The sequence below is a fragment of the Aspergillus niger genome (assembly GCF_000002855.4).
Source record: "Aspergillus niger supercontig An03".
In the NCBI taxonomy this organism is placed as follows: Eukaryota; Fungi; Ascomycota; class Eurotiomycetes; order Eurotiales; family Aspergillaceae; genus Aspergillus; species Aspergillus niger.
The window spans coordinates 218,254-242,796 of NT_166520.1; the positions used below are offsets into that span (position 1 = coordinate 218,254).

The window sequence follows — 24,543 nt, forward strand, 5'->3', positions numbered from 1 at the left end:
AAATACTGCTGTGTAAGACTGCTAGCGACACGACAGGTTAGTGGACGCTGTTATACCATTTAGTAGGATTGATCGACTACATCAGATGTGCGTCAACATCCTGTGTAATATCATAATGTCTGCTTCGCTCCTGGTCTATAGCTCCGCCTATTATACGAAAAAGGCACTATGTATGCTGGATGCTGTGCGTTGCCCCACGCGCGACTTCTAGCGCCAAATGGCTAGAGCACTATACTACTAGTAATATGTCCCCCCATCAACCAGCATCCTACTCATCATCAACATCCTTCGTCTTCCATAACATCCATGCAACACAAATTAACCCCTTGAACACCACGGCAGTCCAAAGTGCGCCCGGCAATCCAACCTCACTCCTCGCCCACCAGCCCCCCGCCACAATTCCAATCAACATCCCCACCACAGCCCCCAACCGCCTCCACTCATCAGGAGCCTTGAGCACACTGACCGAGGTCAGTCCCGGCGATGAGAACAAATCACAATAAATGCTCGTAAGTACAACACTAGTCAAACTACTGCACTTCAGCACACGACTCGAGACGGCCTGACCACTACTCTGAAACGCGACCAATGCCAACGGCACGCCAATTTTCCACGTCAGAGGATCGCTCTTGCCCGTCTGCTGCACCGTGACAATACTCGCAGCGACAGCGACACAAATCATCTGCAGTGCAAAAGACAGAGTCAGTGCGGACCGTTGCCGCGGCGTGTGGAACAGGCGGTGTAACACGGCGAAGAAAAAGGAGCCGATGCAGAAACTGCCGATCGAGATGAGCGATTTAAGCCACCGTTGAGTCTCGTCCAGCCCGGCCAGTCCGAGTCCAAAGTATACCGTGTTGCCGGTCTGCATGCTCACAAAGGAGCCCCAGATGAAAACGGCAGAACTATCCAGGAGACCCGTGATGACGTAGCAGAAAATGAGGAGAAGGTCTGCTCGGTGCGGGTCGACTTCGGTGCGGAGATGGCGGCGCAGTTGGCTCAGGGGAGAAGGTTTGGAGCTAGGTCCCCGATGCCCCAGAAGAGGGTCGTTTTCATGGGCGGGGAATTCCTGATAGTGCGCGGTTTCGTGCGCCATGGTCGCCAGTGTGGGATGGCTAAAGGTCTGTGTGGAAAATACGAGAGGGGAGGGAGAGATAGATTGGTTGTTTTGGGGCCTGAAGTGCCCGGTCTGGCAAACTAGGCAGCAAGTATAATTTCAAATGAGTGTCTCAAATAGCGATATGAATAGCGACAGCTAGCAGGGACTTAATAGTTCGTCCACGGTTAACACGGCAGTGGGAGATGAAGGGGGGAAAAGAGTTGGAGATGAGTGGAGAAAGAAAGAGCGAGACTGGGATCCATCGCGCGTGACGTCGGCGCAGATCCAATGACGTTGAGTGCCCGGCCCTGTAGGGCTGAACTGCTGGGGCCAATGGACTCCCCCTTCTCCCCAAACAAGCATTGCTACCAAGCTTTGTTCGGGCTTTTTGACCCCAGACGAGGTCCCACCCTTGCGCCTGTTTCTTGCTTTCTGGATTCCACGTCACTGGCTGGCCGGAAGAGTCGGATATGAGAGATTTTCATTGATATCAAGGTTGCTCGGACCCACCCCTCAGCCAGGGAATATAAGAATGCTCGGTTTCTACGGTCGCAGCGAGAGACAGAGATCTGGAAGACCAAGCTTTTCTAGTAGATTCCAAAGATGCAGCTAACCCTGCCACCACGTCAGCTGTTGCTGAGTTTCGCGACCGTGGCCGCCCTCCTTGATCCAAGCCATGGAGGCCCGGTCCCTAACGAAGCGTACCAGCAACTACTGCAGATTCCCGCCTCATCCCCATCCATTTTCTTCCAAGACAAGCCATTCACCCCCGATCATCGCGACCCCTATGATCACAAGGTGGATGCGATCGGGGAAGGCCATGAGCCCTTGCCCTGGCGCATGGGAGATGGAGCCACCATCATGGGACCCCGCAACAAGGACCGTGAGCGCCAGAACCCCGACATGCTCCGTCCTCCGAGCACCGACCATGGCAACATGCCGAATATGCGGTGGAGCTTTGCTGACTCCCACATTCGCATCGAGGTAAGCCTTTCGAGAGTCTTGTGTACGACAAGCAGAATGGGCTAATGCACTGCAGGAGGGCGGCTGGACACGTCAGACTACCGTACGCGAGCTGCCAACGAGCAAGGAGCTTGCGGGAGTAAACATGCGCCTCGATGAGGGTGTCATCCGCGAGCTGCACTGGCATCGGGAAGCAGAGTGGGCGTATGTGCTGGCCGGACGTGTACGAGTGACTGGTCTTGACCTGGAGGGAGGCAGCTTCATCGACGACCTGGAAGAGGGTGACCTCTGGTACTTCCCATCGGGCCATCCCCATTCCCTCCAGGGTCTCAGTCCTAATGGCACCGAGTTCTTACTGATCTTCGACGACGGAAACTTTTCCGAGGAATCAACGTTCTTGTTGACCGACTGGATCGGTATGTCCATCATTATGCTGTTGTACAACCTCCACACAATTACTAACAATGCTATACAATAGCACATACACCCAAGTCTGTCCTCGCCGGAAACTTCCGCATGCGCCCACAAACATTCAAGAACATCCCACCATCTGAAAAGTACATCTTCCAGGGCTCTGTCCCAGACTCTATTCCCAAAGAACTCCCCCGCAACTTCAAAGCATCCAAGCAGCGCTTCACGCATAAGATGCTCGCTCAAGAACCCGAGCATACCTCTGGCGGAGAGGTGCGCATCACAGACTCGTCCAACTTTCCCATCTCCAAGACGGTCGCGGCCGCCCACCTGACCATTAACCCGGGCGCTATCCGGGAGATGCACTGGCATCCCAATGCGGATGAATGGTCCTACTTTAAGCGCGGTCGGGCGCGAGTGACTATCTTCGCTGCTGAAGGTAATGCTCGTACGTTCGACTACGTAGCGGGAGATGTGGGCATTGTTCCTCGCAACATGGGTCATTTCATTGAAAACCTTAGTGATGACGAGGAGGTCGAGGTGTTGGAAATCTTCCGGGCGGACCGATTCCGGGACTTTTCGTTGTTCCAGTGGATGGGAGAGACGCCGCAGCGGATGGTGGCAGAGCATGTGTTTAAGGATGATCCAGATGCGGCCAGGGAGTTCCTTAAGAGTGTGGAGAGTGGGGAGAAGGATCCGATTCGGAGCCCAAGTGAGTAAATGAGGGTCTACGCGTGTATTGTGCTATCGTGCATTGCAGGGAAAGGAGCAGTCATAGGCTGCCAAAAAAAGGCCATAGTTTGATCGCTTTACTTTAAGATGTATGTAGTAGGATCGTTCGAAATAAGCAACAGGATTTAATTCTAAGAGACAAGTCTGGACAATTCATATGAAAACTACAATATTAAGCAAGCCGGGATCAGTAGGTGGACTTGATATAGCCAGCATGTGAATCAATAACTATGACTGTGTATGGGATACTTCTGGTTTACCTGCAGCACAATGATTCCCACTCACCCAGTAGCCAGGCAAGACGACCCTGTCCTGAAAATTCCTTCAATAATATCCCGTCGACCATCATCTGGACTTGAATCGCGATAGAATCGAAGTGTCACGCTATAAAGTTCCGGGTTACCTTCCGCAAGTTCCCGGTCTCGGGCATCTTCCCTAATCAAGTCGTAAACACTGGTTTCGTGTAATTCAAACGGCCCATCACCATTATCGCGCAGATCTGAGTAGATACCACCTGTGGCGCGTCCATCTATATGGTACCGCGCCCAAATCGCATCACCGTAGCGCTTTCCAGAGATGGCTGTGCACTATCGAGATGCCCATGGCTCGACTAGTCGCATTTTCGCCGTTTTGTTGATGACGTCTGCGATGGGAATATCGAGAAATATCTGTTCAGGTAGAGATGATTCCATAGTCGCCGACAGGATTTGCAGGATATAGTGTTTTTGTGGTGTTTGAGAGAAAAATACCAAGATCGGAAACAATCTGTCCCAAGATTACGCTATCTTCGGCGCGCGCATGGAACAGAACGCAGGTCGCGGTGATGGTTAACGGGTCAGGGGCCTTCGGCGATGAATAAGGATGGAAGCCAAAGCACCAAAGAACGGCTAAAGATCTTCCAGGATGTCATCTCGTGGTCGGGCAGAGGCACATTAGTGGTCCCGCTGAATTGCGAGACACTAATTCATAGTCAACACCGACCGTTATGATACCATGGAATCATTGTTGACTGACACAGCCCCTTCAGCCACAGATGTTATTTATCTTCCATCCCTGAATGTCGCAGCCTAGTCAAAACAGCAACCAGATACGATTACGACATCCCGAAGGCTTAGCCACCCAAAATAGCGGGACCCACGGGTCGCAGATGCCCCGCCATTGTTGATGCCTTCATTTTTCGGTCTTTTGTCGCCCTACGTCAGTCAGCTCTATTCTCATATTAATATCCTGCTTACTCTCCCGCCTGTCAACAATCACACATAAGTACCCCGTCTCTCCTAAAGACACACTCTTCCTCATTATACCTTCCTATCCCCACCTACCCTCTCTACACCCTCACAATGTCACAACCATCCACCAACACAAACAGCCACAAGATGTGGGACAAAACCAAAACCTACGGCAAAATGGGCTTCGACAAAGCCTGGGGCGCCCTCGACAAGCTAGGTGCCCCCGTCAACCGACTCAGCAATAAGTTGGGCTCCGAAGCCTTCTGGCCCATGACCCTCGACAAAGAAAGCGAAAAGGTCGCCCGGATTCTCCGCAGTTTCTGCAAAGATGGCGTGTACGTGGACGAACCAGCCGCGGACACTGCGCCCCCTGTCAACAGCAACGAAGCATCATCATCGAAACAGAAGATTGACAAGCCTCGCGGAAAACAAAAGGTGCTGAAGAAGATCCCCTCGGAAGTGATTCGGCAGGCCAAGGGCATCGTTGTGTTCACGGCCATGAGAACGGGCTTGTGGTTCAGTGGAGCCGGTGGAAGTGGCATTCTGATCGCCCGGGTGCCGGAGACGGGGGAGTGGAGTGCCCCGTCGGGAATCTTGTTGCATACGGCTGGATTGGGATTCCTTGTTGGCGCGGATATCTACGACTGCGTGATGGTCATCAATACCTACGAGGCGCTGGAAGCATTCACCAAGGTTAGAGTGACGCTCGGCAGCGAGATCACTGTTGCTGCGGGCCCGATTGGCATGGGCGGGGTGTTGGAGTCGGAGGTACATAAGCGCCGGGCGCCGATTTGGTGCTATGTCAAGAGTAGGGGTTTCTACGCGGGGGTGCAAATTGATGGAACAATTGTTATTGAGCGCAACGATGAGAACGAGAGGTTCTATGGTCGGAAAATTCCAGTCAAGGAGATCCTGAGTGGCCACGTGCGCACGGATAACCCGTCCGTGCGAATGTTGACGCACACGCTACGTTCCGCGCAGGGAGATGCCAACTTTGACCAGGCTCCTGCTGGAGTGCAAGCGCCCATGGGACCGAGTCCTAGTGATTATGCACCTGAGGATCTTCAACATACTCATATGGTTAACACTGGGGCGGCTCCAGGCGAGGGAGCACCATATCAGCCCGGTCAATATCCTCCTGGGCCCCAAGCTGGTCCTGGTCCTGGTCCGCAATATCAAGCCGGTTCCCAGTACCAGCAAGGACCCCAGCATCAGCAAGGACCTCAGTATCAGCAAACACCTCAGTATCAGCAAGGACCCCAGTATCAGGGTAATCCGCAGTATCAACATGGTGCCCCGTATCAGCCAGGTCCTCAATATCAACAACCGGGTGCGCCATACCAACCTGGTCCCCAGTATCACCCGGGCCATCAGTAGCCTCTGAACCGAAATCGATGAGCTGCGCCCGCAACATATCTTTGTACCTGCTTCTTCCAGCGAGACAGATTCCCTATTGTTAGAACACTCAAGATAACGAATCACGATTGATAACAACTTTCCTAATCATAGAATTCTATATATGCCTTTCTGCCTATCATTACTTTGTAAACCCCATGCACATAACATATCACGGGAATCCTTCGCCCCCTTTAGTAGCTCTAACAAACCAGCCTGATGATGATCCCAGTGGCAGTGCCAGCTAACCCCGTTATTTCCGACAACCTGCCACTCCATATATCCCAAATAAAACCCCCACTCTACAATAATGAACACTTCAGGCCATTCTACACCCTCAAACTCGTTACAGGATTATAATGAAAATAATCCTCACCGGCAGCACCGGCTTCATCGGCCACCAAATCCTCACCCAATGTCTCCAAAACCCACACATCACATCCATCATCGCGCTCTCCCGGCGCCCGATCCCCACCAAGAACCCGAAGCTCACCGTCAAACTCGTAGAAGATTTCCTCATCTACCCTGAGAGTCTGTTACAAGAGTTGAGGGGAGCGGAGGCGTGTATTTGGTATAATTTCCCCACCCATCTACCTTACAGATAGGAGTAAAGTATACCTGTGACATTAATGAAAGAATACCGGAACAGGGCGATCGGAATCAACAGGACCCGAGATACCGAAACAGCTCGGAAAATCAATGTTGAGTACACGATGACTGCGATGAGGGCCTTCGGCACACATTTGTCTTCCTTGGTTGAGGGAGGGGGGAAGAAGAAGTTCCGCTTCGTTTATCTGAGCGGAGGCATGTCGGAGAGGGATCAGAGTAGGTCGCTGTGGATGGCAGGGGAGATGAGGAAGATCAGGGTACTACTACTATTCATTCTCTCTCCTTTATACATTCTAGATTTTATTATATATGTTGGGGAAGGTCTAAGGTGGATAAGCATGATACTAACGGATACGGACAGGGACAAGTTGAGAACGAGTTGACCGACTACGAAAACAACAACAATAGTGTAGAGGTGTATATTGCCCGACCGGGGATGGTGCTTGCACGGGGGATGAGCCTACGGACATTGATATTTGGGATGGGACCGTCGATTTGGGTGGACGATTTGGCGAAGGTGTTGGTAGATGTTGCTGTGAGGGGGGATGTAGATGGAGGGAGGGTGTTGGAGAATGAGGAAATGCTTCGATGGAATCATTGATTTATTACTGTGCTGATTGTGGGAACTAATAATTTGATATTCCGAGAATGTTCTTAATTCGTGAATTTAATTGTTATTTGGCTAGTAAAAATTTCCGATCGCAAGATATTGATATTGATATGGGTAGGGACGGGATGGTTCCTAGCAAGCGTTCATGTTAGCTTTTGCTGAAGTTGACACAATGAGTGTGACAAGTTTTATTAGAAGAAGCCTGTCAGAGACCCGTCTTGAATAGGTACAATGTTTTTTCACCACAGAGAAAAAAAAGTGAACAATATTTAAGTAAGGGATGTCGACATCATAGGACTGTAATGGTGTTGATCATGGAGAGGGAGAGGCGAATAGTGACATACCGACCAGTCGGGTTGCTTCCCTGGTTCTATTGAAAACAGGGAAGCAAGTCTTCCATGAAGGAAGAAGAAGTTTCGCCGAGCAAAGTATGTTAGTTGAATGATTTGTAGGCCGCTGATCATGACAACGATGGTCGCTGGTGTATTAGGGAGTATAGAATCATTCTCAGATTGTCCAGCTGCGATAATTGCAAGACCTGCATTCTATTTTATGGTCGCGTTTAAATAGTTACTCCTTGTGTTGAGACTAGGGTCGTGGCCCTATCCCCTGTTTTCATTGTTTTCAGTGTTTTCAACGTGTTTTCAGTGTTTTCACCAATGTTTTCATTGTTTTCAACTCGCGTGGACCATGTGGTTGCAGGCACCATGATGGCGGTTTGCACTGTGATGAAGACTACGGAGTGCACCCCAGCAAATACCAGGGACAACCGGAAAAAGCTTCCAGTGGAAATTTAATTTGCCAATCTCGTCTCCTAGTTGGCAGCTCATAAAAGGTGGATGAAAATACTGATCGTCTATCTCTAAATCTGAATTCTGCATTATGTCTGTTGGCATCATGTATGATTTCGTGTTCAACAGCTCAATCTCCGAGCTCCATCTTCCTTGCCATATCCGAAAAAGCACTCCATCCGGGCAAACACTTGAAAACGAACCTTCTCAGGCATTCTCCTTGTATATCTGCCGTATTAAATCCGCCAACTTCTCTACCTCGTGTGTGTTCCATGGCATGGCGTGATGATAGTCGACCTCGTACAATTTCTTGGTTTTCGAGTCATAGTATTTCGCGTACTGAAGTCGGCTGAGCGGCAATACCCAGTCCTTGAGTCCGTGAACGTGCAACGTAGGCAGCGAGACGATGTTATCTTCAAAGTTGAAGTCTGCGGCACGTCAGTATCTTCAAAGCAAACCCAGCAAAGCAAAGAAACCAAAGTCAGTGGGGCAAAAAGAAGGAAAACCCGGGCGACAAATACTCCGCGGGCAAAGCAAAAGATATATAGGAACAAGCAAACATACGCTTCGACACCTCCGATTCCAGCGGTGTTCCGGCACCCATGCAACACACTCCGAACTTTAGCTGGATTCCCTCATTCGCATCCCAGCCCGAGGCAGCTCTGCGCTGCTGATCCAACAGCAGTCCACCCACCACTCTGGTTCCCTGACTGAATCCCATCGCACCCACCCACGGACCGACTGGTTCATCTTGCTCCCGATCATTTTGCACCATTAGCTTCAAGACCCTCTCAATACCGTCCCGTCCAACATCATCATACCCACTTCCATCAACCAGTTCCTTGCCGTCGCTGTCATTTGTCACCCATGATTTGTATGGCTCGTAGCCGCGAAAGGCGGGGAGGACGCCGGGACCAGCGTCGCGGGTGTAGGGACCCTCGAAAAAGACGAGTTCAAAGTCATTCTCAAGAAGGCTGGCGAGGCGCGAGCATTGGATCCGGTAGATTTCGGCTTTGGAGCCACCGCCGTGGAAGCAGGCGATGCGGGGGCGGGGTTCGGGAGGGAACATTCTGGGGTGTTTGTAGGGCGAGGAGTGTGGACGTTGAAGACTGTTGGGATAGAGTCCGTCTCCCAGTATAGATAGAAAAATCCAGAGCGTCTGATGCTTAAATTTTTGGAGCAGAGACGTGTGTTTTAATGAGACGGTGAGAAGGATCGCGAGGGGCACGGTCATGTGAGATTTTAGCTGCAAGTTTCGGTCGCCGCACTCTCTTATTGGCGCCGGAGTATCTTTTCTGACAAAACCTGCATGGTGATCGGGATCTCATGTCAATTGTTGAAATGCCTTACTTGGTATATAGCTAACAGTGTGCCTACGATGTAGTATGAACCAGCAATCTACGGGACAATTCTGGGGGTATCAATGGTCCCACCGCGACCCAGAAATCCAATAAATCACTCCAAAAGACAGACAGTCCCCGGACATTCCCCGATACCCCACGAACCCCCGCACCATCAAACAAAACCACTGAGACCAAGGCAGCAGTTCTTGTTCACAACATGTCCCCAACTATCCCTTAACTTTATGAAATCACCCCCTTCACATCCACCATCATGTCCAAACGCATCATCATCACCGGTGGCTCCGGCAAAGCTGGCCAATTCATCATTTCCCATCTCCTTGCCCACAACTATGAGATTCTCAACCTGGACCTAAACCCGCTTCCCGCTCCCCTCAGCAACAGAGTCCACACCCTCAAAGTCGACCTCACCGACAACGGTCAAGTGCATGGCGCCCTGCACTCTCATTTCCATCTCACCGAACCATTTCGCGAACCCCTCCGCCAGGTCCCCGATGCTGTGATCCATCTAGCCGGGTACGCAAGGAATATGATCGTTCCCGATAACGAAACCTTCCGAGGCAATGTTCTCTCTACCTATAATGTGCTGGAAGCTGCGTGTCGAATCGGGGTACCCAAGATCATTACTGCCAGTTCACTCTGTGCGTATGGTGTTGCTTTTGCAGAAGGGGATGTCGATTACCCTTCTTTCCCGGTTGACGAGGAGGTAGATACGAACCCGATGGATGTGTATGGTCTATCGAAAGTGGTTGGGGAACGCACAGCGCGGAGCTTTGCTCGGCGATTTGGGACGGATATCTACGTCATGCGGCTAGGAGCTATTGTCGCGCCGGAGGAAATGCGGAGTCGGTTTGAGGAGTATGTGCATTCATCGGTGAAGTATAAGGCGCATGGATGGGCATATACGGATGCCAGAGATGTTGGGTTGATGTTTGAGAGGGGCCTTGTTACAGATGGATTGGGGTTCCAGGTCTTTAATGCGGTGAATGATGAGATTACGAACACTGCGAGCTCGACGGGGGAGTTCTTGCAGAGGACGTGTCCCAATGTTCCGATTACGAGGGAGATGGGGGAGAAGGAGGCCCCGGTGACGAATAGAAAGATGAAGGAGATGTTGGGTTTTGAGCAGAGGTACCGGTGGCAGGACGAGTATTTCCAAAAGTGAAGGTTGGGATCGTAGTGCGAAATCTGGTAGTGGATGAGTAGTTGGGTCTTAGACATAGATAGCTGTCTGATATAAGACCGTTATAGCAGTGATTTAACGCGGTACACCTGGGGGGTCAACATATCATTGCTTCATGTGTCTGCATATATAACTAACACCTTGGCTGAGAAAGCACTTCATTTCAGGTGCATAAATGGGACCCTTCAGGCCCACTGGCAGCTCGGAGTTAAGACAATCAGGCCATTCAGCGAAGGCGTCTTTGGCTGAGACAGTCCGAGGCTCCTAGATTAACGGTAACCCAATGCGGAAATGACTAAACTAGCCGCGGCTCAGGGCCCTCTTTTCGGCGGTTGAACCCGATATTGCCGAAAGGGGAAGATGGCAGTGCATCGATGCCAACGATGTATGGTGAGACAAAAACTTAGGCCGGCGAACTGAACATACTGGAATCAAGTATGATCCCTCTATCCCCCTCTAATCTTCACATTATCATGATACGGCATTTATTGGAAGGGTATCCCAATCCGGTCACCGGAGAGAATAGCCGACGTGCCGATGACTAAGCGGCAGGACCAAAGCCGATGTCTCGGTGGCGCGTCGAACCTCAAGGGATTGTCATGTTCCTGCTGTGCGGATATGCGCGCAGCCCCATTGACATACTATTGTTCGGTTTAGCTCTTGCTTAGGCGGTCCAAATAATCGGCTGTCATTTTCCTGATTGGCTCCACTCGCGCTTCTGTCCCTTGGATCGACCTTGTAACATGCAGGCGCGCGTGCCGGAGTCCAGCCCTACCCCCGAGGGGGATCGGTATGTGCCCCTTCGGCGGACTGCTCGGGCTTGTGACTCGTGCCATCGGAGAAAAGTAGGTTGCGCTTCGGGTGTCCACTTTCAGTCCAATTTGCAATACTTTATTAACTTCTCCCGTGGGTCAGATCCAATGTGATACATCGGTTCCCTGTAATTGGTGCCGCCACCATAACCTGGATTGTACCTTTGATAGACCTGTTGGCGGGAACAAACGAAAGAAGACCACCCAACCTGCCAATCCAAGGTGAGATTGTTCGTCCTCTTTTCATGTGGCATTCACTAACTACTCAAGACCCTTGAGACGACCCCACCAGGAAGACCTGGAGGACAGGGTGCGGAAGCTTGAGGAGCTTCTCACCCGGTCGATCTCCACTACGCAGCACCCAAGGAATTGTCTTTCTTTACTGGAGAAAGGCCATCTGGATACCGAACAGTCTCCGAGCTTGGCTGAATCGACGGAGCTGCCTGTTCAGACGAATACTTCGGGTTCCAGTAGTGGCTTATTGTTCGGGAAGATCCACTTTGCCGGTCACTATGTGGGCGAGATTCGCTCATATAGTGGTATCCCGTGCTTCTCAGAGTCCGGTCACGAGTGGGTGCGATCCTGTACTGGAGAGCCTGGCACATTCGAGGACGTCTGGTCGCACAAATACCCGAACCAGGTCCCCTACCTGACGACACCTCACCCGCAGAATGGTTACAACCACTCTGTCACACCAGACCTCCCAGACCGGTCGTTGGTGGAACAGTACGTGAGTCACTTCTTCACTTCTTTCGAACGCATGGTCTTCCCGGTGGTGGATGAGGTTCTCTTCCGGGATACCGTGGAGCTAGCGTATCGCCCATGTCAAGCACCGCCACCTATGGAATATACCCGGGCTAGAGCATGTATATTTGCATTCCTCGCTTTCATTGCCGAGCTGGATCCTTCTCCAAGTCTTCCCCCGCTAGAACCTCCTGTCTATGCCGCCAAGGCACAAAGTCTCCTCCCGTACATTCTGCACGATGTCAGTGTACCTACGCTACAAACCATGGTCATGCATGTGAGGACTGACCCCACCCGCTCACGGACAAGCACCAATCTCATTAATTGCAACTCCAGGCTATATACCGAACGTTCACTGGCGAATTACAACTAGCCAACCAGTTTCATTCCATGGCATGTCGGGTCATGTTCATGCTTGGCGGAGAGACCGGCGAGACGGTAGACGCGTTCCGAGAGTCATCCAAAGATCCCGAAGACCGGAAATGGCGCTCTCAACGGATGCTTCGCCGCTTATTCTGGATCTGCTATGGCTTCGACAAAGAGATATGTTTCCGTTCCGGCCAACCACCCGTTATACACGACGAATACTGCGATCTTACACTTCCGCCGAACTACACCGAAATCCAATACCCCAGCACGGATGGCCATCCTATCCGCTACGATGACATGACGATACCCATATTTCCCGGAGACCTGCGACTATCGATGCTCAAGTCCAAAACCTACCGGACACTCTACTCCGCTCAAGCGTTGCGCAAATCCGACGCCCAACTGCTCCAGGATATCCGCGAGCTTGACGACGAACTCGAGCAATGGCGCCTAAACGTACCACCCGGGCACCGTCCAACCCTCGGGTCCTTCCACGAGAAGCAACCCATTCCAGTATATGGCATGCAACCTATCGTCATTCGACTGGAATATCACTATATGATGTGCACTATCCATCGCGCCAGCGGACGATGTGACGCCTGGGGTCAAGCGTGGAGAAATTGCAAGACTGGAATGATGGAGGGAGTGAACTCGAGCATGCTCTTGGCTGTGGAGGCTAGTCGGTCCTCGCTGCATTTCCTTCGTACGGTCATCAGTTCAGTCCGCCCTGAGGCTTTTTGGTGCGTTCTCACATAACTTATCTTGACCTGGTTCATGCATACTGATGTACCACTCAAGGATGATTATTTTCTATCCCATGTCCGCCATCCTCACCATATTCTGCAGCATTCTAGCGAACCCACTTGATCCATATGTCGAAGAAGACCTGCATCTACTGACCGTGGTTCCGGACCTCGTCAGGGACGTGCGGCGGCGACGCACCTCGGAAGTAGAGATTGCACATATGCAAACAGTCACGAATTTTGTGGCCGAGTTGATCCGACTGGGACATTGCGCTATTGAAAAGGCTCGTCGGAGCCAGAGGCAGCTGACTCAACCGTGACTCCTTCCTTGTCTCTTGCTTGAGAGCTTTACAAATTTACCTTTTCACTGTTGATATTGCTTACTGGAGTCATTGCTCACGATACCCATGTTTTATGACTTGTTGAAGTCACTGCCATATCGTATGGCGCATATGCGTAAGTGCATATTGGGCTAGGTTTGGCTATTGGATCGCAATGTTTATGCTAGATTATATGTACATTCCATAGATACTTCGATTGATTCCCAGAATTTCCCTCTTCTGGTTCAGTGAACTAGGCGGTGTCGGGGACCCGCTTAACCCCATTTTGGGGATAGATATTCTCGATTTCCTGTAGCGCTCTAACATGCTAAGCGACAAAGAAAGCAATGGTGGGCACTGCGAGGCAACATTCTGACCCCTGAGTCACTATTGGGTGCCTACATAGTGCCTACTGGTCTCTGGCCATTTATTTCCTTCGGATTCCTCATCCTTTGCACTCGCTACCCGCTTTGTCAGCTTCACCGACACTTGGCCGAGGGGATACCCACAGCTGGACCCTTAGCCTTGCTGAACAGCACACCCGGATCAGCATTCGCGAGCTAATTATATGTGCCCACTGCCTCATACATTGGGTGGGAATGGAGACGTGCACGTGTCGTTGGAGTGTGTTAATTGAGACCACATTTCACGGTAAGGCCGCATTTCTACCCAACCATGATGGAACGAGAATATGCCCCTCACCCAGCTTTACCTTCTCCTGTCGATCTGCCTCTCTTTCTATGTTATAGAGTCCGGTTTGGTACATGCGACCGGGGATTTTGGATGTCTTCAGCACCCCAGTTCAGGGACGAATGGTCACGTGCCTATACTATTGCTGTTAATGTTGTAGTAGTCAAGGGGAGGCTGCCCGTAGTTACTTACCTTCCCCCACGTAACTTACTATTCCATAATGCATTCGCCTCTCATGAGATTTCATGATTCTGTGGCCCTTTCTCACCACTTACAGAAAGCTAATAAGCGACTTTGTAACTGGAGAACCCAGCATAGTCATGTTTCAGCATCAATTGGTCGCCTCGTTCCCAAAATGCTCACCAATGCCCACTCTACAACACACTGCAAGCTGATTCACCAGCTAATGGAAAGTGGACAACATCGCCTTCCTGAAGCCTCGACCCTCTTGGGTATCTTGGTACACCGGCCTATGCACAGTAATGCTAACGCAGCGTCCATTCCAGATAGTTATATAAGTCCCTGTCCTTCACCCTTCTGGTCTTATCCCAGATAGCACTCAGCTCTGACACAGTCTTACCTACTTACTACAAGAAAAATCCAATCTCGATCCACTTACAAAACAACAAAATGTGAGTATCACCCATACCACACACACAACAAGTCCATACCCAACTAACAACAAAAGCCACAAACCCCATCCAAAATGGCAATCTGGCTCCAAGGCCCCGGCTCCGGCGCCATCGCCGACCCCGCCCTCAAAATCCGCCCGGACAGAGGAGGCGCCATCGTGCAGCCATCAAGACCGGATGCAAAGCAGGGAGCTGTTCACTTCATTCTCCCCGCTCCACCACGCGAAAACCCGAACATCACCTCCGTCGACGTTGACTTTGAGACCGATTCGGCTTACGTCGACGCGGTGGCTATCCGCTTTGCCAACATGGAGGCATTCCGGGAACGGTTTCCCCGCCCGAAGACTTCGTCGTTCCACATCGATGTTCCTAGGGGAGAGGCGGAATATAATGGTAGGGGGGTTGTTGTGACTGTTTACGTTAAGTTTCAGGAGTATAGGGCTGTGGTTGACTTTGATCAGGTGAGGATTGCGGTTGAGTAAGGGGTTTATCTGTTGTTGCTTGTTGGGGTGTCAGCTTTTTGTTTCGGTTCTGTATTATGTATAGTTTAATGGGTTTGACTGTTTATTGCTTCCCAGACAGAGTGGGGAGTGTTGTTTGCTTATTCTTCGTTTCTGTATTTGTTCAACTCTACTTGCTAGAGTTTTGACCAATGTCTGACTGAACTGATCGAATTCCTGATTGTGTTGTGTGTTTTGCGTGCTTCATCGAGTAGCTGCGAGCCTAAGTATAGACAATGTCAAATGGCCCAAGTCTATCTGAGAGGCTTTATTACAGACAATATATGCAACAGACATAACATGAAATACTATTCCTCTATCAAACCTAACATGCTGTCTCATAAAGGAGACCAAAATAACGAAACCCACCACAATACTAAACCACCCAGAACACCTAATACTCCGACCAAACCAAATCATATCATTAACCTCATAACATCATATCTCATAAATCTCCCCCTACCTCATAGCCATACTTGCAATAACCACCGAACTCATATGACTCCCCGTAGAAATATACCCTCCCCTCCCCATATTCATCCCCATCATCCCGACCCCCAGCTGCCCCATATTCATCCTCTCCTCGCCTACCATCCTCGGCTCCAGCGCCAAACTCCTCTCATACATCCCCTCGACATCACCCCCGGCGGCTTGCACATTCCGGACAATAAACTCCTGTATCTCGGGGACAGGAAGCAAACTGTACCCGACGGCCTGGCAGCTCTCAATCTCGCGCAGGATCTCGGCGACTTTGACCCGCTTGCTGAAGTTTATCATGACGTTGGGCGGTGGGGTGTGGCTCGGGATGCCGTCTTCAATGAAGGTGAGGTCGGTTAGGTAAGTTCCTTTATTACGGTTTGGTGTGTTAGTATGTGGATGAGAGTGTGGGTTGGGTTATGAATGGTGATGGGGAAGGGACGTACCGAGGAAGGGAATGCATGGTGGGCTTGCCCCGTGTAGCTTATCTCGGTACTTGATGAAGTTCTTCTCGCTGGACATGAGACTTTGCATGTCTTCGAGGAGTTTGCGCGTCTTGGGGTTCACTTGCGTCCAGGTGCGGTGGAGACGGTAGATAGGGCTTGTGGCGAGGCCGGAGATGAGGGACATCATGGTTGCGAAGTTGCTTAAGGAGCGGCAGTTCTGTCATCACACCTGTATGTTAGTATGTAGGATGATAGTGCTGGGTGCAGGGGGGCATACATCGGCAATATTGACAATCTGTTTGATCAGCGAGACACGCTTCTTCATCTCATCCTGGGCCAGGATCATCTCTCCTACCCAGTTTGCGAGCTGGTTGGAGTGTAGAATCGTGGCGTTGACGCCGGTGGTGCGTTCGATGGAGCTGGTGCTACTGGTTGTGCTGGTGCTGGTGCGGCGTGAGGCAGGAACAGATGGCGGCCTATCGGTATCTTTCTTCTGCCATGATTTGTTGAGACACTCGGTAGGTTTGATTCGAGCGAAGAGACGGGATTCGATGATGGTGAGTTGGCGGGCGAGCTCCATCGGATCGAGGTCGAGGAACTTGAGCTTCTTCATGTTCCTCGGGGTGAGTGGTTTGGGCACTGTGCTGTTTGGGGGAGTCATGTATCGTTTGAGGATGTCTTGGCCCTTCAAGCGGTGTTCGATGATGGTGAGGAGTTGCGAGCAGGTGGGAACGTTGGTGAGAGGTTGGATTTGAGCGTGGATGTGGCGGAGGAAGTCCATAGTTGATTCGGTGGGTGGTTCCATCCAGTATCGCTCTAGCCAGGTCTTGAGTATGTTAATGACGCGGAAGCGGACGGTCTTCTGCTTCTGTTCTGTCCATCGTGAGAGGTCAGAGTCGGTAAGGCCCGGAGGAGGGGGCATGTTAAGTCGTTGGAGGAGAATCTCAAAGAGTTCCCTGCCGCAGACGAATGTAGGGTAGGTCATGAGGAAGGTCTCGTTGAACGAGACGTCTAGTCGATCATGGCGTGTCAGTTGCTCGACCAGCCCACAGATGGTCCCCTGTTTGATGCTTTGGCGTCGCTCGTCCTCGTAAACAACCTCATCCTCGAAGTCGAGGCTCAAGAACGGGGCCGCGTTCGTGTCGATCGGCATCGTCGACCATTTCCTGGCGTGCTGGGAGCTGGAAGACATTGTCGTGGGCGTATTGTTTCGTGCATAGTCGAGGTCGGATAGAGACGCTGAACTGGCCAGTCGACGTGCTTGGGGCAAGAGGGGGTTTATGTCCGGGGTGACACCGGCAGCCTGGTGCAAGTAGACAATAGTGGACAATAGTTCTCACGCGAGTAAGAGGGAAGCGAGTATAGCGCTGGAACCACGGGTCTGGAACCCCACCAGCCCACATAGGATGGACGTTGTGCGTCACTTCCCGGATGTCTTCAGCGAGGTAGGGCCAGGGGCGCACAGGTTCCGACATCGCCAGCATTTATCAATCTTATCACCGACGCGGATCGGCCTCATCATCTCCATATTGAGTAAGGCAAGGCCATTGCATGGCTCCACCTGAGCCATTTTCTGCGTATTAGCGCGTTCATAGTCTGCTCACCGTGCGTGTCTCGGGTGGGCTCGGTGCTGGTGGTTGCCTATGATTGGGCTGGCGCGCTTGTCGTCGGCCGATTCTCTTCTCTGATGGCTGCTGCCAAGATGGAATGCCTTCTAGGATGCTGGTGATGGGCAGCAAAGTGATCCCACTCGGGTCTCGGACTGCTTTTCCTTAACGAGAAGTGTCCAGAGTTTGATCTATCAATCTCTACTGTTACGTTATTGTGGAATTATTCTACTCCGGTGAAGCTTCGTGAAAGATCAGTGTAGCAATCTGACTATCTGACAGCTATTACTATGGTGGTATCTTGATTCCTATTACTCTATAAATCACCTATACACACATCCTCACATCACCTCGCCCTTGTTCTGTGGCTTGTTCAGCCGGAAGTTCTTCCACATGGCCACGCAGGGGATCCCCAGGGCCATCGCTACCACGGCTGCAATACACGCGTATTTCATGTAGACGCCGTAGGCCGTATTAATGGCATCACGAATAGCGGAACCAACGGGATACTTGAGCTGCGTGATATACCCGCCCACGTAGATCTCCATCGCTTTGTCCTTGCTGCCCTCGGGTAATGCATCCCTCAGTGCACCAGGGAAGGTGTTGGTGTAGATCGCAGCCGCAACTGCATAGCCTACGGCACCGCCCAGACTCGAGAAGAGACCAATCAAGGAAAGCATCATGGGGACACCCTCACGATCTGAGGCAGCCATGACTGCCATGTCTTCACCGATGACTAGGGTGCCACCACCAAAGGCAATGAATATCTGACACATCACAATATACCCGATGCCTCCACCAGCCGATCGAAAGTGGATCATCAACCCTGCCCCAAGTAAGACCAGGGGTAGTCCGAATCCCAAACAGGTATACTTGAACTGCCGTGTGAGATAGACAGCTATACCGAAGACAGCAGACCAGAAGCATGAGCCCACGTTGTAGATCTGCCCGACGTAGCCGGCCATGCCGATGCTCAGCTCGTAGACAACCATGCAGAAGTTGTAGAAGTAAAGCTCCCAAGTGTAGTAACTAAAGAAGAGGCACCCTGCAAGACCGCAGGCCCCTACTACCGTGGGCTGCTTGAATACTCGCCATTTGATGAAGTGATTGCGCGCCCCGAATCGCTCCCAGAGGCCAAACACAAAGAACAGCACAAATCCGATGACAATCATACAGATGAAAGTGGCACTCTTATACTCGGCGCGTCCGTACGATGCGAGACTGAATGGGAGGAGAAGGAGGAGGAAGGCAGCGGTCAAGAGAAATGCACCGATTACTACAAATTGATTAGTGGTGTCAATTGAGGCTAGGAATTGTACTCACCATCAAATTCGTGAAAGTAATGGACTATTGATTCAAGAACAGTCCGACCACTCGGCTCCCGACCGTAGATATACATACTCTCCGCCTTTCGTTGGTAGAATTTGAATATCACGGCCAGAGGAATGAATACAAATGGCATCACAATAGCAAAGACACCGTATGCCCAGCGCCATGATGCTGTCTTGATGAATGACTCTGCTGCCAAGGGGCCGGTGAATGCCGTGCAGATAAAAGGAGTGCTGGCGAAACCAAAGGCAAAGGCTCGGTTACGCATCCCGGCAGTATCGGCCATGAATACATCGAGAATGAGATAAACCGCATCATAGCCGACCCAGTAGAGCACATAACCGGCTGCATAGGAGCTGGGGTTGTTACACGCTGCAAGAATGACAAGTCCAAGGAGGTAAACACCGACGAAGACTAGAAATCCTTCTGTTCTTCCCCAGACGTTCAACAATTTCGCAGCTGGGAGTCTGACGACACCGCTGATCACGCTGGCTGCAATGCTTGCAGTGCTCACTTGAGGGGCAGCTTCAAAGGTGGCGTAGGCATTCTGGATCACATTGCTGCTAATTGAGGATTGTAGGGCTAGCATAAAGAAGGAGAGCCAGATCCTGTGGTCACGAAAGGGTCATGTCAGATATGGAATATCATTGTCGGGGTGGGTGACTCACAGGGCATAAGTGAGATAGGCAATCTTCTTACTCCAAGCCAACGCTGCAGCCTCTGCCTGCTGCATACCACGAGGTGCATCCTGGGTCACCACGTTGGCCGATTTTTGAGCCTCGCCTGCATGCCAGGTCTCAAGAGTGATCTCATCAGGGTTCTCCTCTCCGTTACTTGGAGAGGTGACTCGCACCTCATAGCTAAAGTCTTTGAAATCCGCTCCAGCCACATTTTGTGCTAGCTGCACATCATTGCGGCCTCGAGTGACGGTGGTAGGACCCATGACTGATGACCACTAAAGCAAAGAGGGGTAAGGAGTGTGAGTAGTTTGATAGACCTCAATACGTAGTCCTCCGTGATCAGGTAATGTGCGGCGACGAGGCGGCCATGAGTGCGGTTTTCAACATTCCGACGGAGCGGAAAGGCTGCGAGCATCGGACCATCGCATGCAGGAGTAGTGTATCCATTTTGCACGAGGCGCGCTTCCCGATGTAGATCTCTGGGTGAATCCGGCCATCATGCATCCTGTCTGGCACGAATGGGCGATGGCAGCGCGGATCAGATAACGTAGTGTGGGATCAGATAAAAATCTAATGGTGTGGTCCTGGCATTTCTCTCTTCCAATGAAATGGCGATCGACTTCAGCCTTTCCTTCCTTGGCAAGGCAGAACGTGATAGACCCTTGGCTGCAGCCTCTGACTGGCACAGTGATTGATTGCTGCGTGGGCAGGCCTTTTCACTGGTTCGATGGGTCCAGTATCCACTCAGGCACGGGAAGTCGTAGTCACACATTAACAAATATTCTTAGGCTTCAGAGGCAGCCTGACTGTAGTATTAAGCTCACGATGCCGATCATCTCGGGCGAGAAGTTCCAACTAGCAACAATGGTCATCGACACGAGTAATATTGGCATTCCTCTGACAAGAAGGACGATAAATTGTCAGCTATGACTGTATAAGACGCTTTTCTCAAGCTTGGATCGTCGCAGTACATCCGTTGGTCAACATACTACGCTCTTGGTAGTTTGTTTTGAGAATCAGTTGGCGCAAAATTCTTGGGGTACGGAGGCACGTAAGCACTGATTGTGTGACGCAGCCTCGGGAACGCCAAGAGACCATGTCCTCCTATCTGGCCCTGCACGAACTGCCAGATAGGTCCGATCCTGGTCAAGGGCAGAACCAGGGCGAGATTTGATCCAACATCAGCAAAATGATAGACATTAGCCATCTCGGACTGACCAATTGGGGCCTCAGAATTTATGATCTTGAGGGGTGAAGGAGTCGGTGGAAATGAGCTTAATAGATTGAATCAGTCCCTTTGTCGCGCACAGACTAAGAGTTCTAAGTTAAGGTTATCAAATTCAATCTCCTGTTCTCCAAGGTAAGAGTCCCTTCGTATTCATCATTTGTGTGACCTTGGAGAAGGAATTCTGGTGTGTGGGTCAGCTTCGGATCGTCGCTCGCAAGCTATGGCCATTTTCGGCCATCCGCCTGCTGCAACTCGACAGTGGGCAGCATATTCGTGACATAATTTCAGCTGTACTTCGTAGTGGGAAAAGAAACTACCCAAGCTTTGATTAAGTGGGTGAGCTGCGGCAACTTAGGGCAAAGTCTTGTAGCAATGTTCGTCTTCGGGGTTCTTCCAGGAATATGAGGCTCGATTTAGAAGACGAGAAAGAAACACTCTCCAACTCTCACTGACTCTCCCATAGCGTTGTTGCTGAATCTATCTGACCGCCGGCTATTTCCTAACTGATCTCACAATAAATGAATCAAAAGCCCAATAAAACATCCCCTCCGTGAAACAGTGAAAAATCATACGTCAGCTGGATGTATAGTGCTAGTGTTTCAGAACGATTAAGTAACGATCTGCTCGTTAGTGAATACAGCAAGTTGACTCTTTCCCAGCCACCTGAACAAAGCAGCCTAGCTTCTTTATGCAAATTCCCAGACATTCTGACATATCAACACTTTTTTCCTTATATTGGGTGCAGAACAATATTCCGTCTCATGTCCTCGCCCGGTACCACCTTGCCATGGCTTAGGCGTTTATAGTACTATGCGTAATACCTAGACAACTTCTAATTTTGCAAGTGAGATCCTTTCACTGCGGTAACAGACACAATCTATGGTCAGCTCGCTTGCTAGCAATGCTACATTAGCCTGGTCTATGTGATCATCATACATTGACCTATCCGTTCCTTCAGGGTCAGAGAGCCGTAGCGCATTTCCTTCCTGGTCAATTAGAAGAAAGCTCGGATCTGGTTCTTGCGCACGACCTTCATGACCCCCACACTATCAGACGCCAGGATCAAGCTCCTTCCGAACGCCACTATTTGGATTTTCCAGGCGCGAATACCGGCTATTGTTGGTCATTGGCGGCTATTATAATATTCCATGGATGCGAATTACATCAGAAGCCGTCACTAACATGCAGTCCCTGCTGCAATTCCGGTTTCAGGTTTATGATCGTTGTGGGTTATTATCACCAGATGTTTATCTCTGTAGGGCGTAGCGTCAATCTGGAGCATACTTTCGGCACCATGTAATGGTAATCCTGAGGACCAGCCTTATGCAACCTTCCAGGGCACCTTGCTGGAGGCTAGTAAGACTAGTATTGGTGGCTTGCGATGCTGCTCATGAATGAGCTGAAGATTCTTCTGTGACGGAAGGGTTGATTATCTGGTCTGGAGATCCATACTTTCTCGTGCATGGATTAGCTATTGCTGCTCTTCTACTGATGTTATTCTATGAACTCTTATCATTCTGGTTGTGGTTATATATTTATTGAATTTACAACTAATGATTTCTATATATAGTTGCCATCATCCTTTTCTGCACTACTCTCTGCTTTAAAATATCAATACAAATGTCTTCATAAGAAGGGGTTGGAGGAAGGAGGGGGCGAAGCGCGACCTCTTTTCATTTTGTCCTCGTACTATTCAGTGCACCTATAAATCCACACAGCTATAAGTATGGGACTGCATGTAACAGCATGCAATGAAGAGAATTACTAAAAATTACAAGTGAGGACTTCTATCTTATTTTATATGTTGATATTCCTATAATTTATGGGTGGGGTGGGGTGATTACTGGGTGCTGATTGGTCATGGCTTACAAATGAGTGTCAAATCACTGCCTCCCGGATTTACAGATTACAATTTCTTCCCCGCAGACTGGTGGATTAGGACCAAAGGGACTATATCATTGCTTGTCCAGACGCTCAGTGACGACCAATATCAGTGAGACGGGCATGAAGACGGTTTATGGTAAGAAATCTCTGCGATATCCTTTCGAGAAGTGGTGACCCGACATTATGGCTTATGTGAAAGTGTATTCGCATGCGTAGTATTCCTACACTGCACATTGATCTCCCTATTCATGTTTTACGCCAGTCACCGCATATCTTTGTTGCCAACACTGTCCCGCTCGTCCTTGAAGCTGCGAACTTATCATCCAGGCCGATTTTCGACGAACCCAGCGGCAACTCCCATCATGGCCAACGCCGAGCAGCAAAATGAGCCGCCCCTTTCGGCCAAGGACTTCAAGATCTACAATCGAGCAGCAGAGCAAATGGAGTACTATGTAAGTTATTATGTCAATCTCAGACAAGCAACTCTTTCATTCAGGATTAATCATTTCCCCATCCAGCATGGACTCCTCCGCCTATCATGGAACATGCTCTGGGAGGCCTCAACCAGCGGCCGACTACCCCCATATATGAAAATGCGGCAATTCATCACCGAGGGGCTGCGCTTTGCTCAGCATCTTGAGATTCATCATAGTATTGAAGAAAATCATGTCTTCCCTCATTTGGCGAAAAAGATGCCCGAGTTTCGCACGGGGCGTGGTCGCCAAGCTGCTGAACTCTTGCGGCAGCATCGGCAAATTCATAAGGGGCTGGAAGAGTTTCAGAAGTATTTAGAAGAATGTCAGGAGGGAAAGCAAGAGTTAGAATTTGATGTTTTACGGGGAAAGATGGAGGGCTGGAGAGAGGTTCTTTGGACGCATTTGGACCAGGAGGTCAAGACCTTGGGAGCCGAGAATATGAGACGGTACTGGACGAAGGAGGAAATGCCGCGGATACCCATGTAAGTCATCGTTGATAGTAAGTAGACAACATTGTCGAGTCTAGTCAATGCTTCAAGATACAACGATATGATGAATATAGAAACCTTGGGCGACTCAGCTGTTGTCGCTGTGCACCTTAGGATTCTAATGGAAGGCTGGATGCGCAACTTAACAGTAGGGATCTACAGGCTAAGCATTCCAGAGAATGAAGAGCCTTTCAGTCACAGCCAGTTTGGAATCCTCGCCTGAGATACTGCCATGATTCCAATACCATGAACTGCTAGTAGTAGTTGCTCCCACAACCTTGTGTTAACCCGAAGATCTAGCCCACTAGTGGTTTATATATCCTCCGGTCACCATGGAGTCAGACGAAGTACTACTGGTTACCACTTATAGTAATCACCGCGAGTTTAATAAACCTTATTGAAGAACTATCGAGTTTAGTTGACTTCATGTTCAGCAAATGGATGGATCATTTGAATGGGACGAGTGACTGTCAGCCTGAAGAAAAAGGCGGTCATCGTGGACTCACGTGACGGTGCCCGACGATGACATAAGCCGCCACAAAAGATTCCCCTCCCCCGCCGATCGCTGATAACCAAACATTCTGGTGCTGCCCATCCTTGACTCACGCGACTCACGCCGCTCGCTCTCTCCGGCTATTTAGCTCTAGGTAGCTTCTTCTGGGAATTGCTGCGAATCCCCTCTTCTCGAGGTTCTACCTACCTAATCACTTCCACCTGTTGCGCTCAGCAAAATCCCTC

The 24,543-nt window shown here is 50.5% G+C and overlaps 15 protein-coding genes across 15 annotated transcripts; 8 read left to right on the top strand and 7 right to left on the bottom strand.

The window, feature by feature from the left end:
* Positions 1 to 268: 268 nt before the first annotated feature.
* Positions 269 to 1,093, bottom strand: An03g01130 (uncharacterized protein; the record flags this gene model as incomplete). The annotated part of the gene is made up of 1 exon (XM_001389978.3): positions 269 to 1,093. One exon carries the CDS (start codon positions 1,091 to 1,093, stop codon positions 269 to 271), a length of 825 nt encoding a protein of 274 aa, XP_001390015.1.
* Positions 1,094 to 1,699: 606 nt separating this feature from the next.
* On the top strand, positions 1,700 to 3,190 carry An03g01140 (uncharacterized protein; the record flags this gene model as incomplete). Its single annotated transcript, XM_001389979.3, has 3 exons — positions 1,700 to 2,080; positions 2,136 to 2,475; positions 2,538 to 3,190. 3 exons carry the CDS (start codon positions 1,700 to 1,702, stop codon positions 3,188 to 3,190), a joined length of 1,374 nt encoding a protein of 457 aa, XP_001390016.1.
* An 8-nt stretch (positions 3,191 to 3,198) lies between these two features.
* Positions 3,199 to 4,361, bottom strand: An03g01150 (hypothetical protein; the record flags this gene model as incomplete). Its single annotated transcript, XM_059746893.1, has 6 exons — positions 3,199 to 3,249; positions 3,452 to 3,514; positions 3,606 to 3,637; positions 3,687 to 3,782; positions 3,952 to 4,089; positions 4,322 to 4,361. 6 exons carry the CDS (start codon positions 4,359 to 4,361, stop codon positions 3,199 to 3,201), a joined length of 420 nt encoding a protein of 139 aa, XP_059600202.1.
* Positions 4,362 to 4,542: 181 nt separating this feature from the next.
* An03g01160 (uncharacterized protein) lies at positions 4,543 to 5,808 on the top strand (the record flags this gene model as incomplete). The annotated part of the gene is made up of 1 exon (XM_001389981.3): positions 4,543 to 5,808. The coding sequence occupies one exon, from the start codon at positions 4,543 to 4,545 to the stop codon at positions 5,806 to 5,808; it is 1,266 nt and encodes a 421-aa protein (XP_001390018.1).
* A 647-nt stretch (positions 5,809 to 6,455) lies between these two features.
* An03g01170 (hypothetical protein) lies at positions 6,456 to 7,036 on the top strand (the record flags this gene model as incomplete). Its single annotated transcript, XM_059746894.1, has 2 exons — positions 6,456 to 6,692; positions 6,764 to 7,036. 2 exons carry the CDS (start codon positions 6,456 to 6,458, stop codon positions 7,034 to 7,036), a joined length of 510 nt encoding a protein of 169 aa, XP_059600203.1.
* Positions 7,037 to 8,043: 1,007 nt separating this feature from the next.
* An03g01180 (uncharacterized protein) lies at positions 8,044 to 8,905 on the bottom strand (the record flags this gene model as incomplete). Its single annotated transcript, XM_001389983.1, has 2 exons — positions 8,044 to 8,264; positions 8,401 to 8,905. The coding sequence occupies 2 exons, from the start codon at positions 8,903 to 8,905 to the stop codon at positions 8,044 to 8,046; spliced, it is 726 nt and encodes a 241-aa protein (XP_001390020.1).
* Positions 8,906 to 9,450: 545 nt separating this feature from the next.
* On the top strand, positions 9,451 to 10,362 carry An03g01190 (uncharacterized protein; the record flags this gene model as incomplete). The annotated part of the gene is made up of 1 exon (XM_001389984.1): positions 9,451 to 10,362. One exon carries the CDS (start codon positions 9,451 to 9,453, stop codon positions 10,360 to 10,362), a length of 912 nt encoding a protein of 303 aa, XP_001390021.1.
* A 761-nt stretch (positions 10,363 to 11,123) lies between these two features.
* An03g01200 (uncharacterized protein) lies at positions 11,124 to 13,368 on the top strand (the record flags this gene model as incomplete). Its single annotated transcript, XM_059746895.1, has 5 exons — positions 11,124 to 11,170; positions 11,364 to 11,414; positions 11,472 to 12,213; positions 12,273 to 13,045; positions 13,104 to 13,368. 5 exons carry the CDS (start codon positions 11,124 to 11,126, stop codon positions 13,366 to 13,368), a joined length of 1,878 nt encoding a protein of 625 aa, XP_059600204.1.
* A 123-nt stretch (positions 13,369 to 13,491) lies between these two features.
* Positions 13,492 to 14,694, top strand: An03g01210 (hypothetical protein; the record flags this gene model as incomplete). Its single annotated transcript, XM_059746896.1, has 6 exons — positions 13,492 to 13,508; positions 13,597 to 13,680; positions 13,775 to 13,975; positions 14,025 to 14,260; positions 14,388 to 14,518; positions 14,611 to 14,694. 6 exons carry the CDS (start codon positions 13,492 to 13,494, stop codon positions 14,692 to 14,694), a joined length of 753 nt encoding a protein of 250 aa, XP_059600205.1.
* A 70-nt stretch (positions 14,695 to 14,764) lies between these two features.
* An03g01220 (uncharacterized protein) lies at positions 14,765 to 15,331 on the top strand (the record flags this gene model as incomplete). Its single annotated transcript, XM_059746897.1, has 2 exons — positions 14,765 to 15,151; positions 15,269 to 15,331. The coding sequence occupies 2 exons, from the start codon at positions 14,765 to 14,767 to the stop codon at positions 15,329 to 15,331; spliced, it is 450 nt and encodes a 149-aa protein (XP_059600206.1).
* Positions 15,332 to 15,649: 318 nt separating this feature from the next.
* An03g01230 (uncharacterized protein) lies at positions 15,650 to 17,588 on the bottom strand (the record flags this gene model as incomplete). The annotated part of the gene is made up of 4 exons (XM_059746898.1): positions 15,650 to 16,035; positions 16,114 to 16,330; positions 16,391 to 17,416; positions 17,454 to 17,588. The coding sequence occupies 4 exons, from the start codon at positions 17,586 to 17,588 to the stop codon at positions 15,650 to 15,652; spliced, it is 1,764 nt and encodes a 587-aa protein (XP_059600207.1).
* A 473-nt stretch (positions 17,589 to 18,061) lies between these two features.
* Positions 18,062 to 19,992, bottom strand: An03g01240 (uncharacterized protein; the record flags this gene model as incomplete). The annotated part of the gene is made up of 4 exons (XM_059746899.1): positions 18,062 to 18,996; positions 19,044 to 19,067; positions 19,122 to 19,657; positions 19,718 to 19,992. The coding sequence occupies 4 exons, from the start codon at positions 19,990 to 19,992 to the stop codon at positions 18,062 to 18,064; spliced, it is 1,770 nt and encodes a 589-aa protein (XP_059600208.1).
* A 117-nt stretch (positions 19,993 to 20,109) lies between these two features.
* An03g01250 (uncharacterized protein) lies at positions 20,110 to 20,936 on the bottom strand (the record flags this gene model as incomplete). The annotated part of the gene is made up of 2 exons (XM_059746900.1): positions 20,110 to 20,395; positions 20,722 to 20,936. 2 exons carry the CDS (start codon positions 20,934 to 20,936, stop codon positions 20,110 to 20,112), a joined length of 501 nt encoding a protein of 166 aa, XP_059600209.1.
* An 842-nt stretch (positions 20,937 to 21,778) lies between these two features.
* On the bottom strand, positions 21,779 to 22,084 carry An03g01260 (hypothetical protein; the record flags this gene model as incomplete). The annotated part of the gene is made up of 2 exons (XM_059746901.1): positions 21,779 to 21,943; positions 22,013 to 22,084. 2 exons carry the CDS (start codon positions 22,082 to 22,084, stop codon positions 21,779 to 21,781), a joined length of 237 nt encoding a protein of 78 aa, XP_059600210.1.
* A 1,119-nt stretch (positions 22,085 to 23,203) lies between these two features.
* On the top strand, positions 23,204 to 24,028 carry An03g01270 (uncharacterized protein; the record flags this gene model as incomplete). The annotated part of the gene is made up of 3 exons (XM_001389992.3): positions 23,204 to 23,293; positions 23,360 to 23,799; positions 23,857 to 24,028. The coding sequence occupies 3 exons, from the start codon at positions 23,204 to 23,206 to the stop codon at positions 24,026 to 24,028; spliced, it is 702 nt and encodes a 233-aa protein (XP_001390029.3).
* Positions 24,029 to 24,543: the final 515 nt, after the last annotated feature.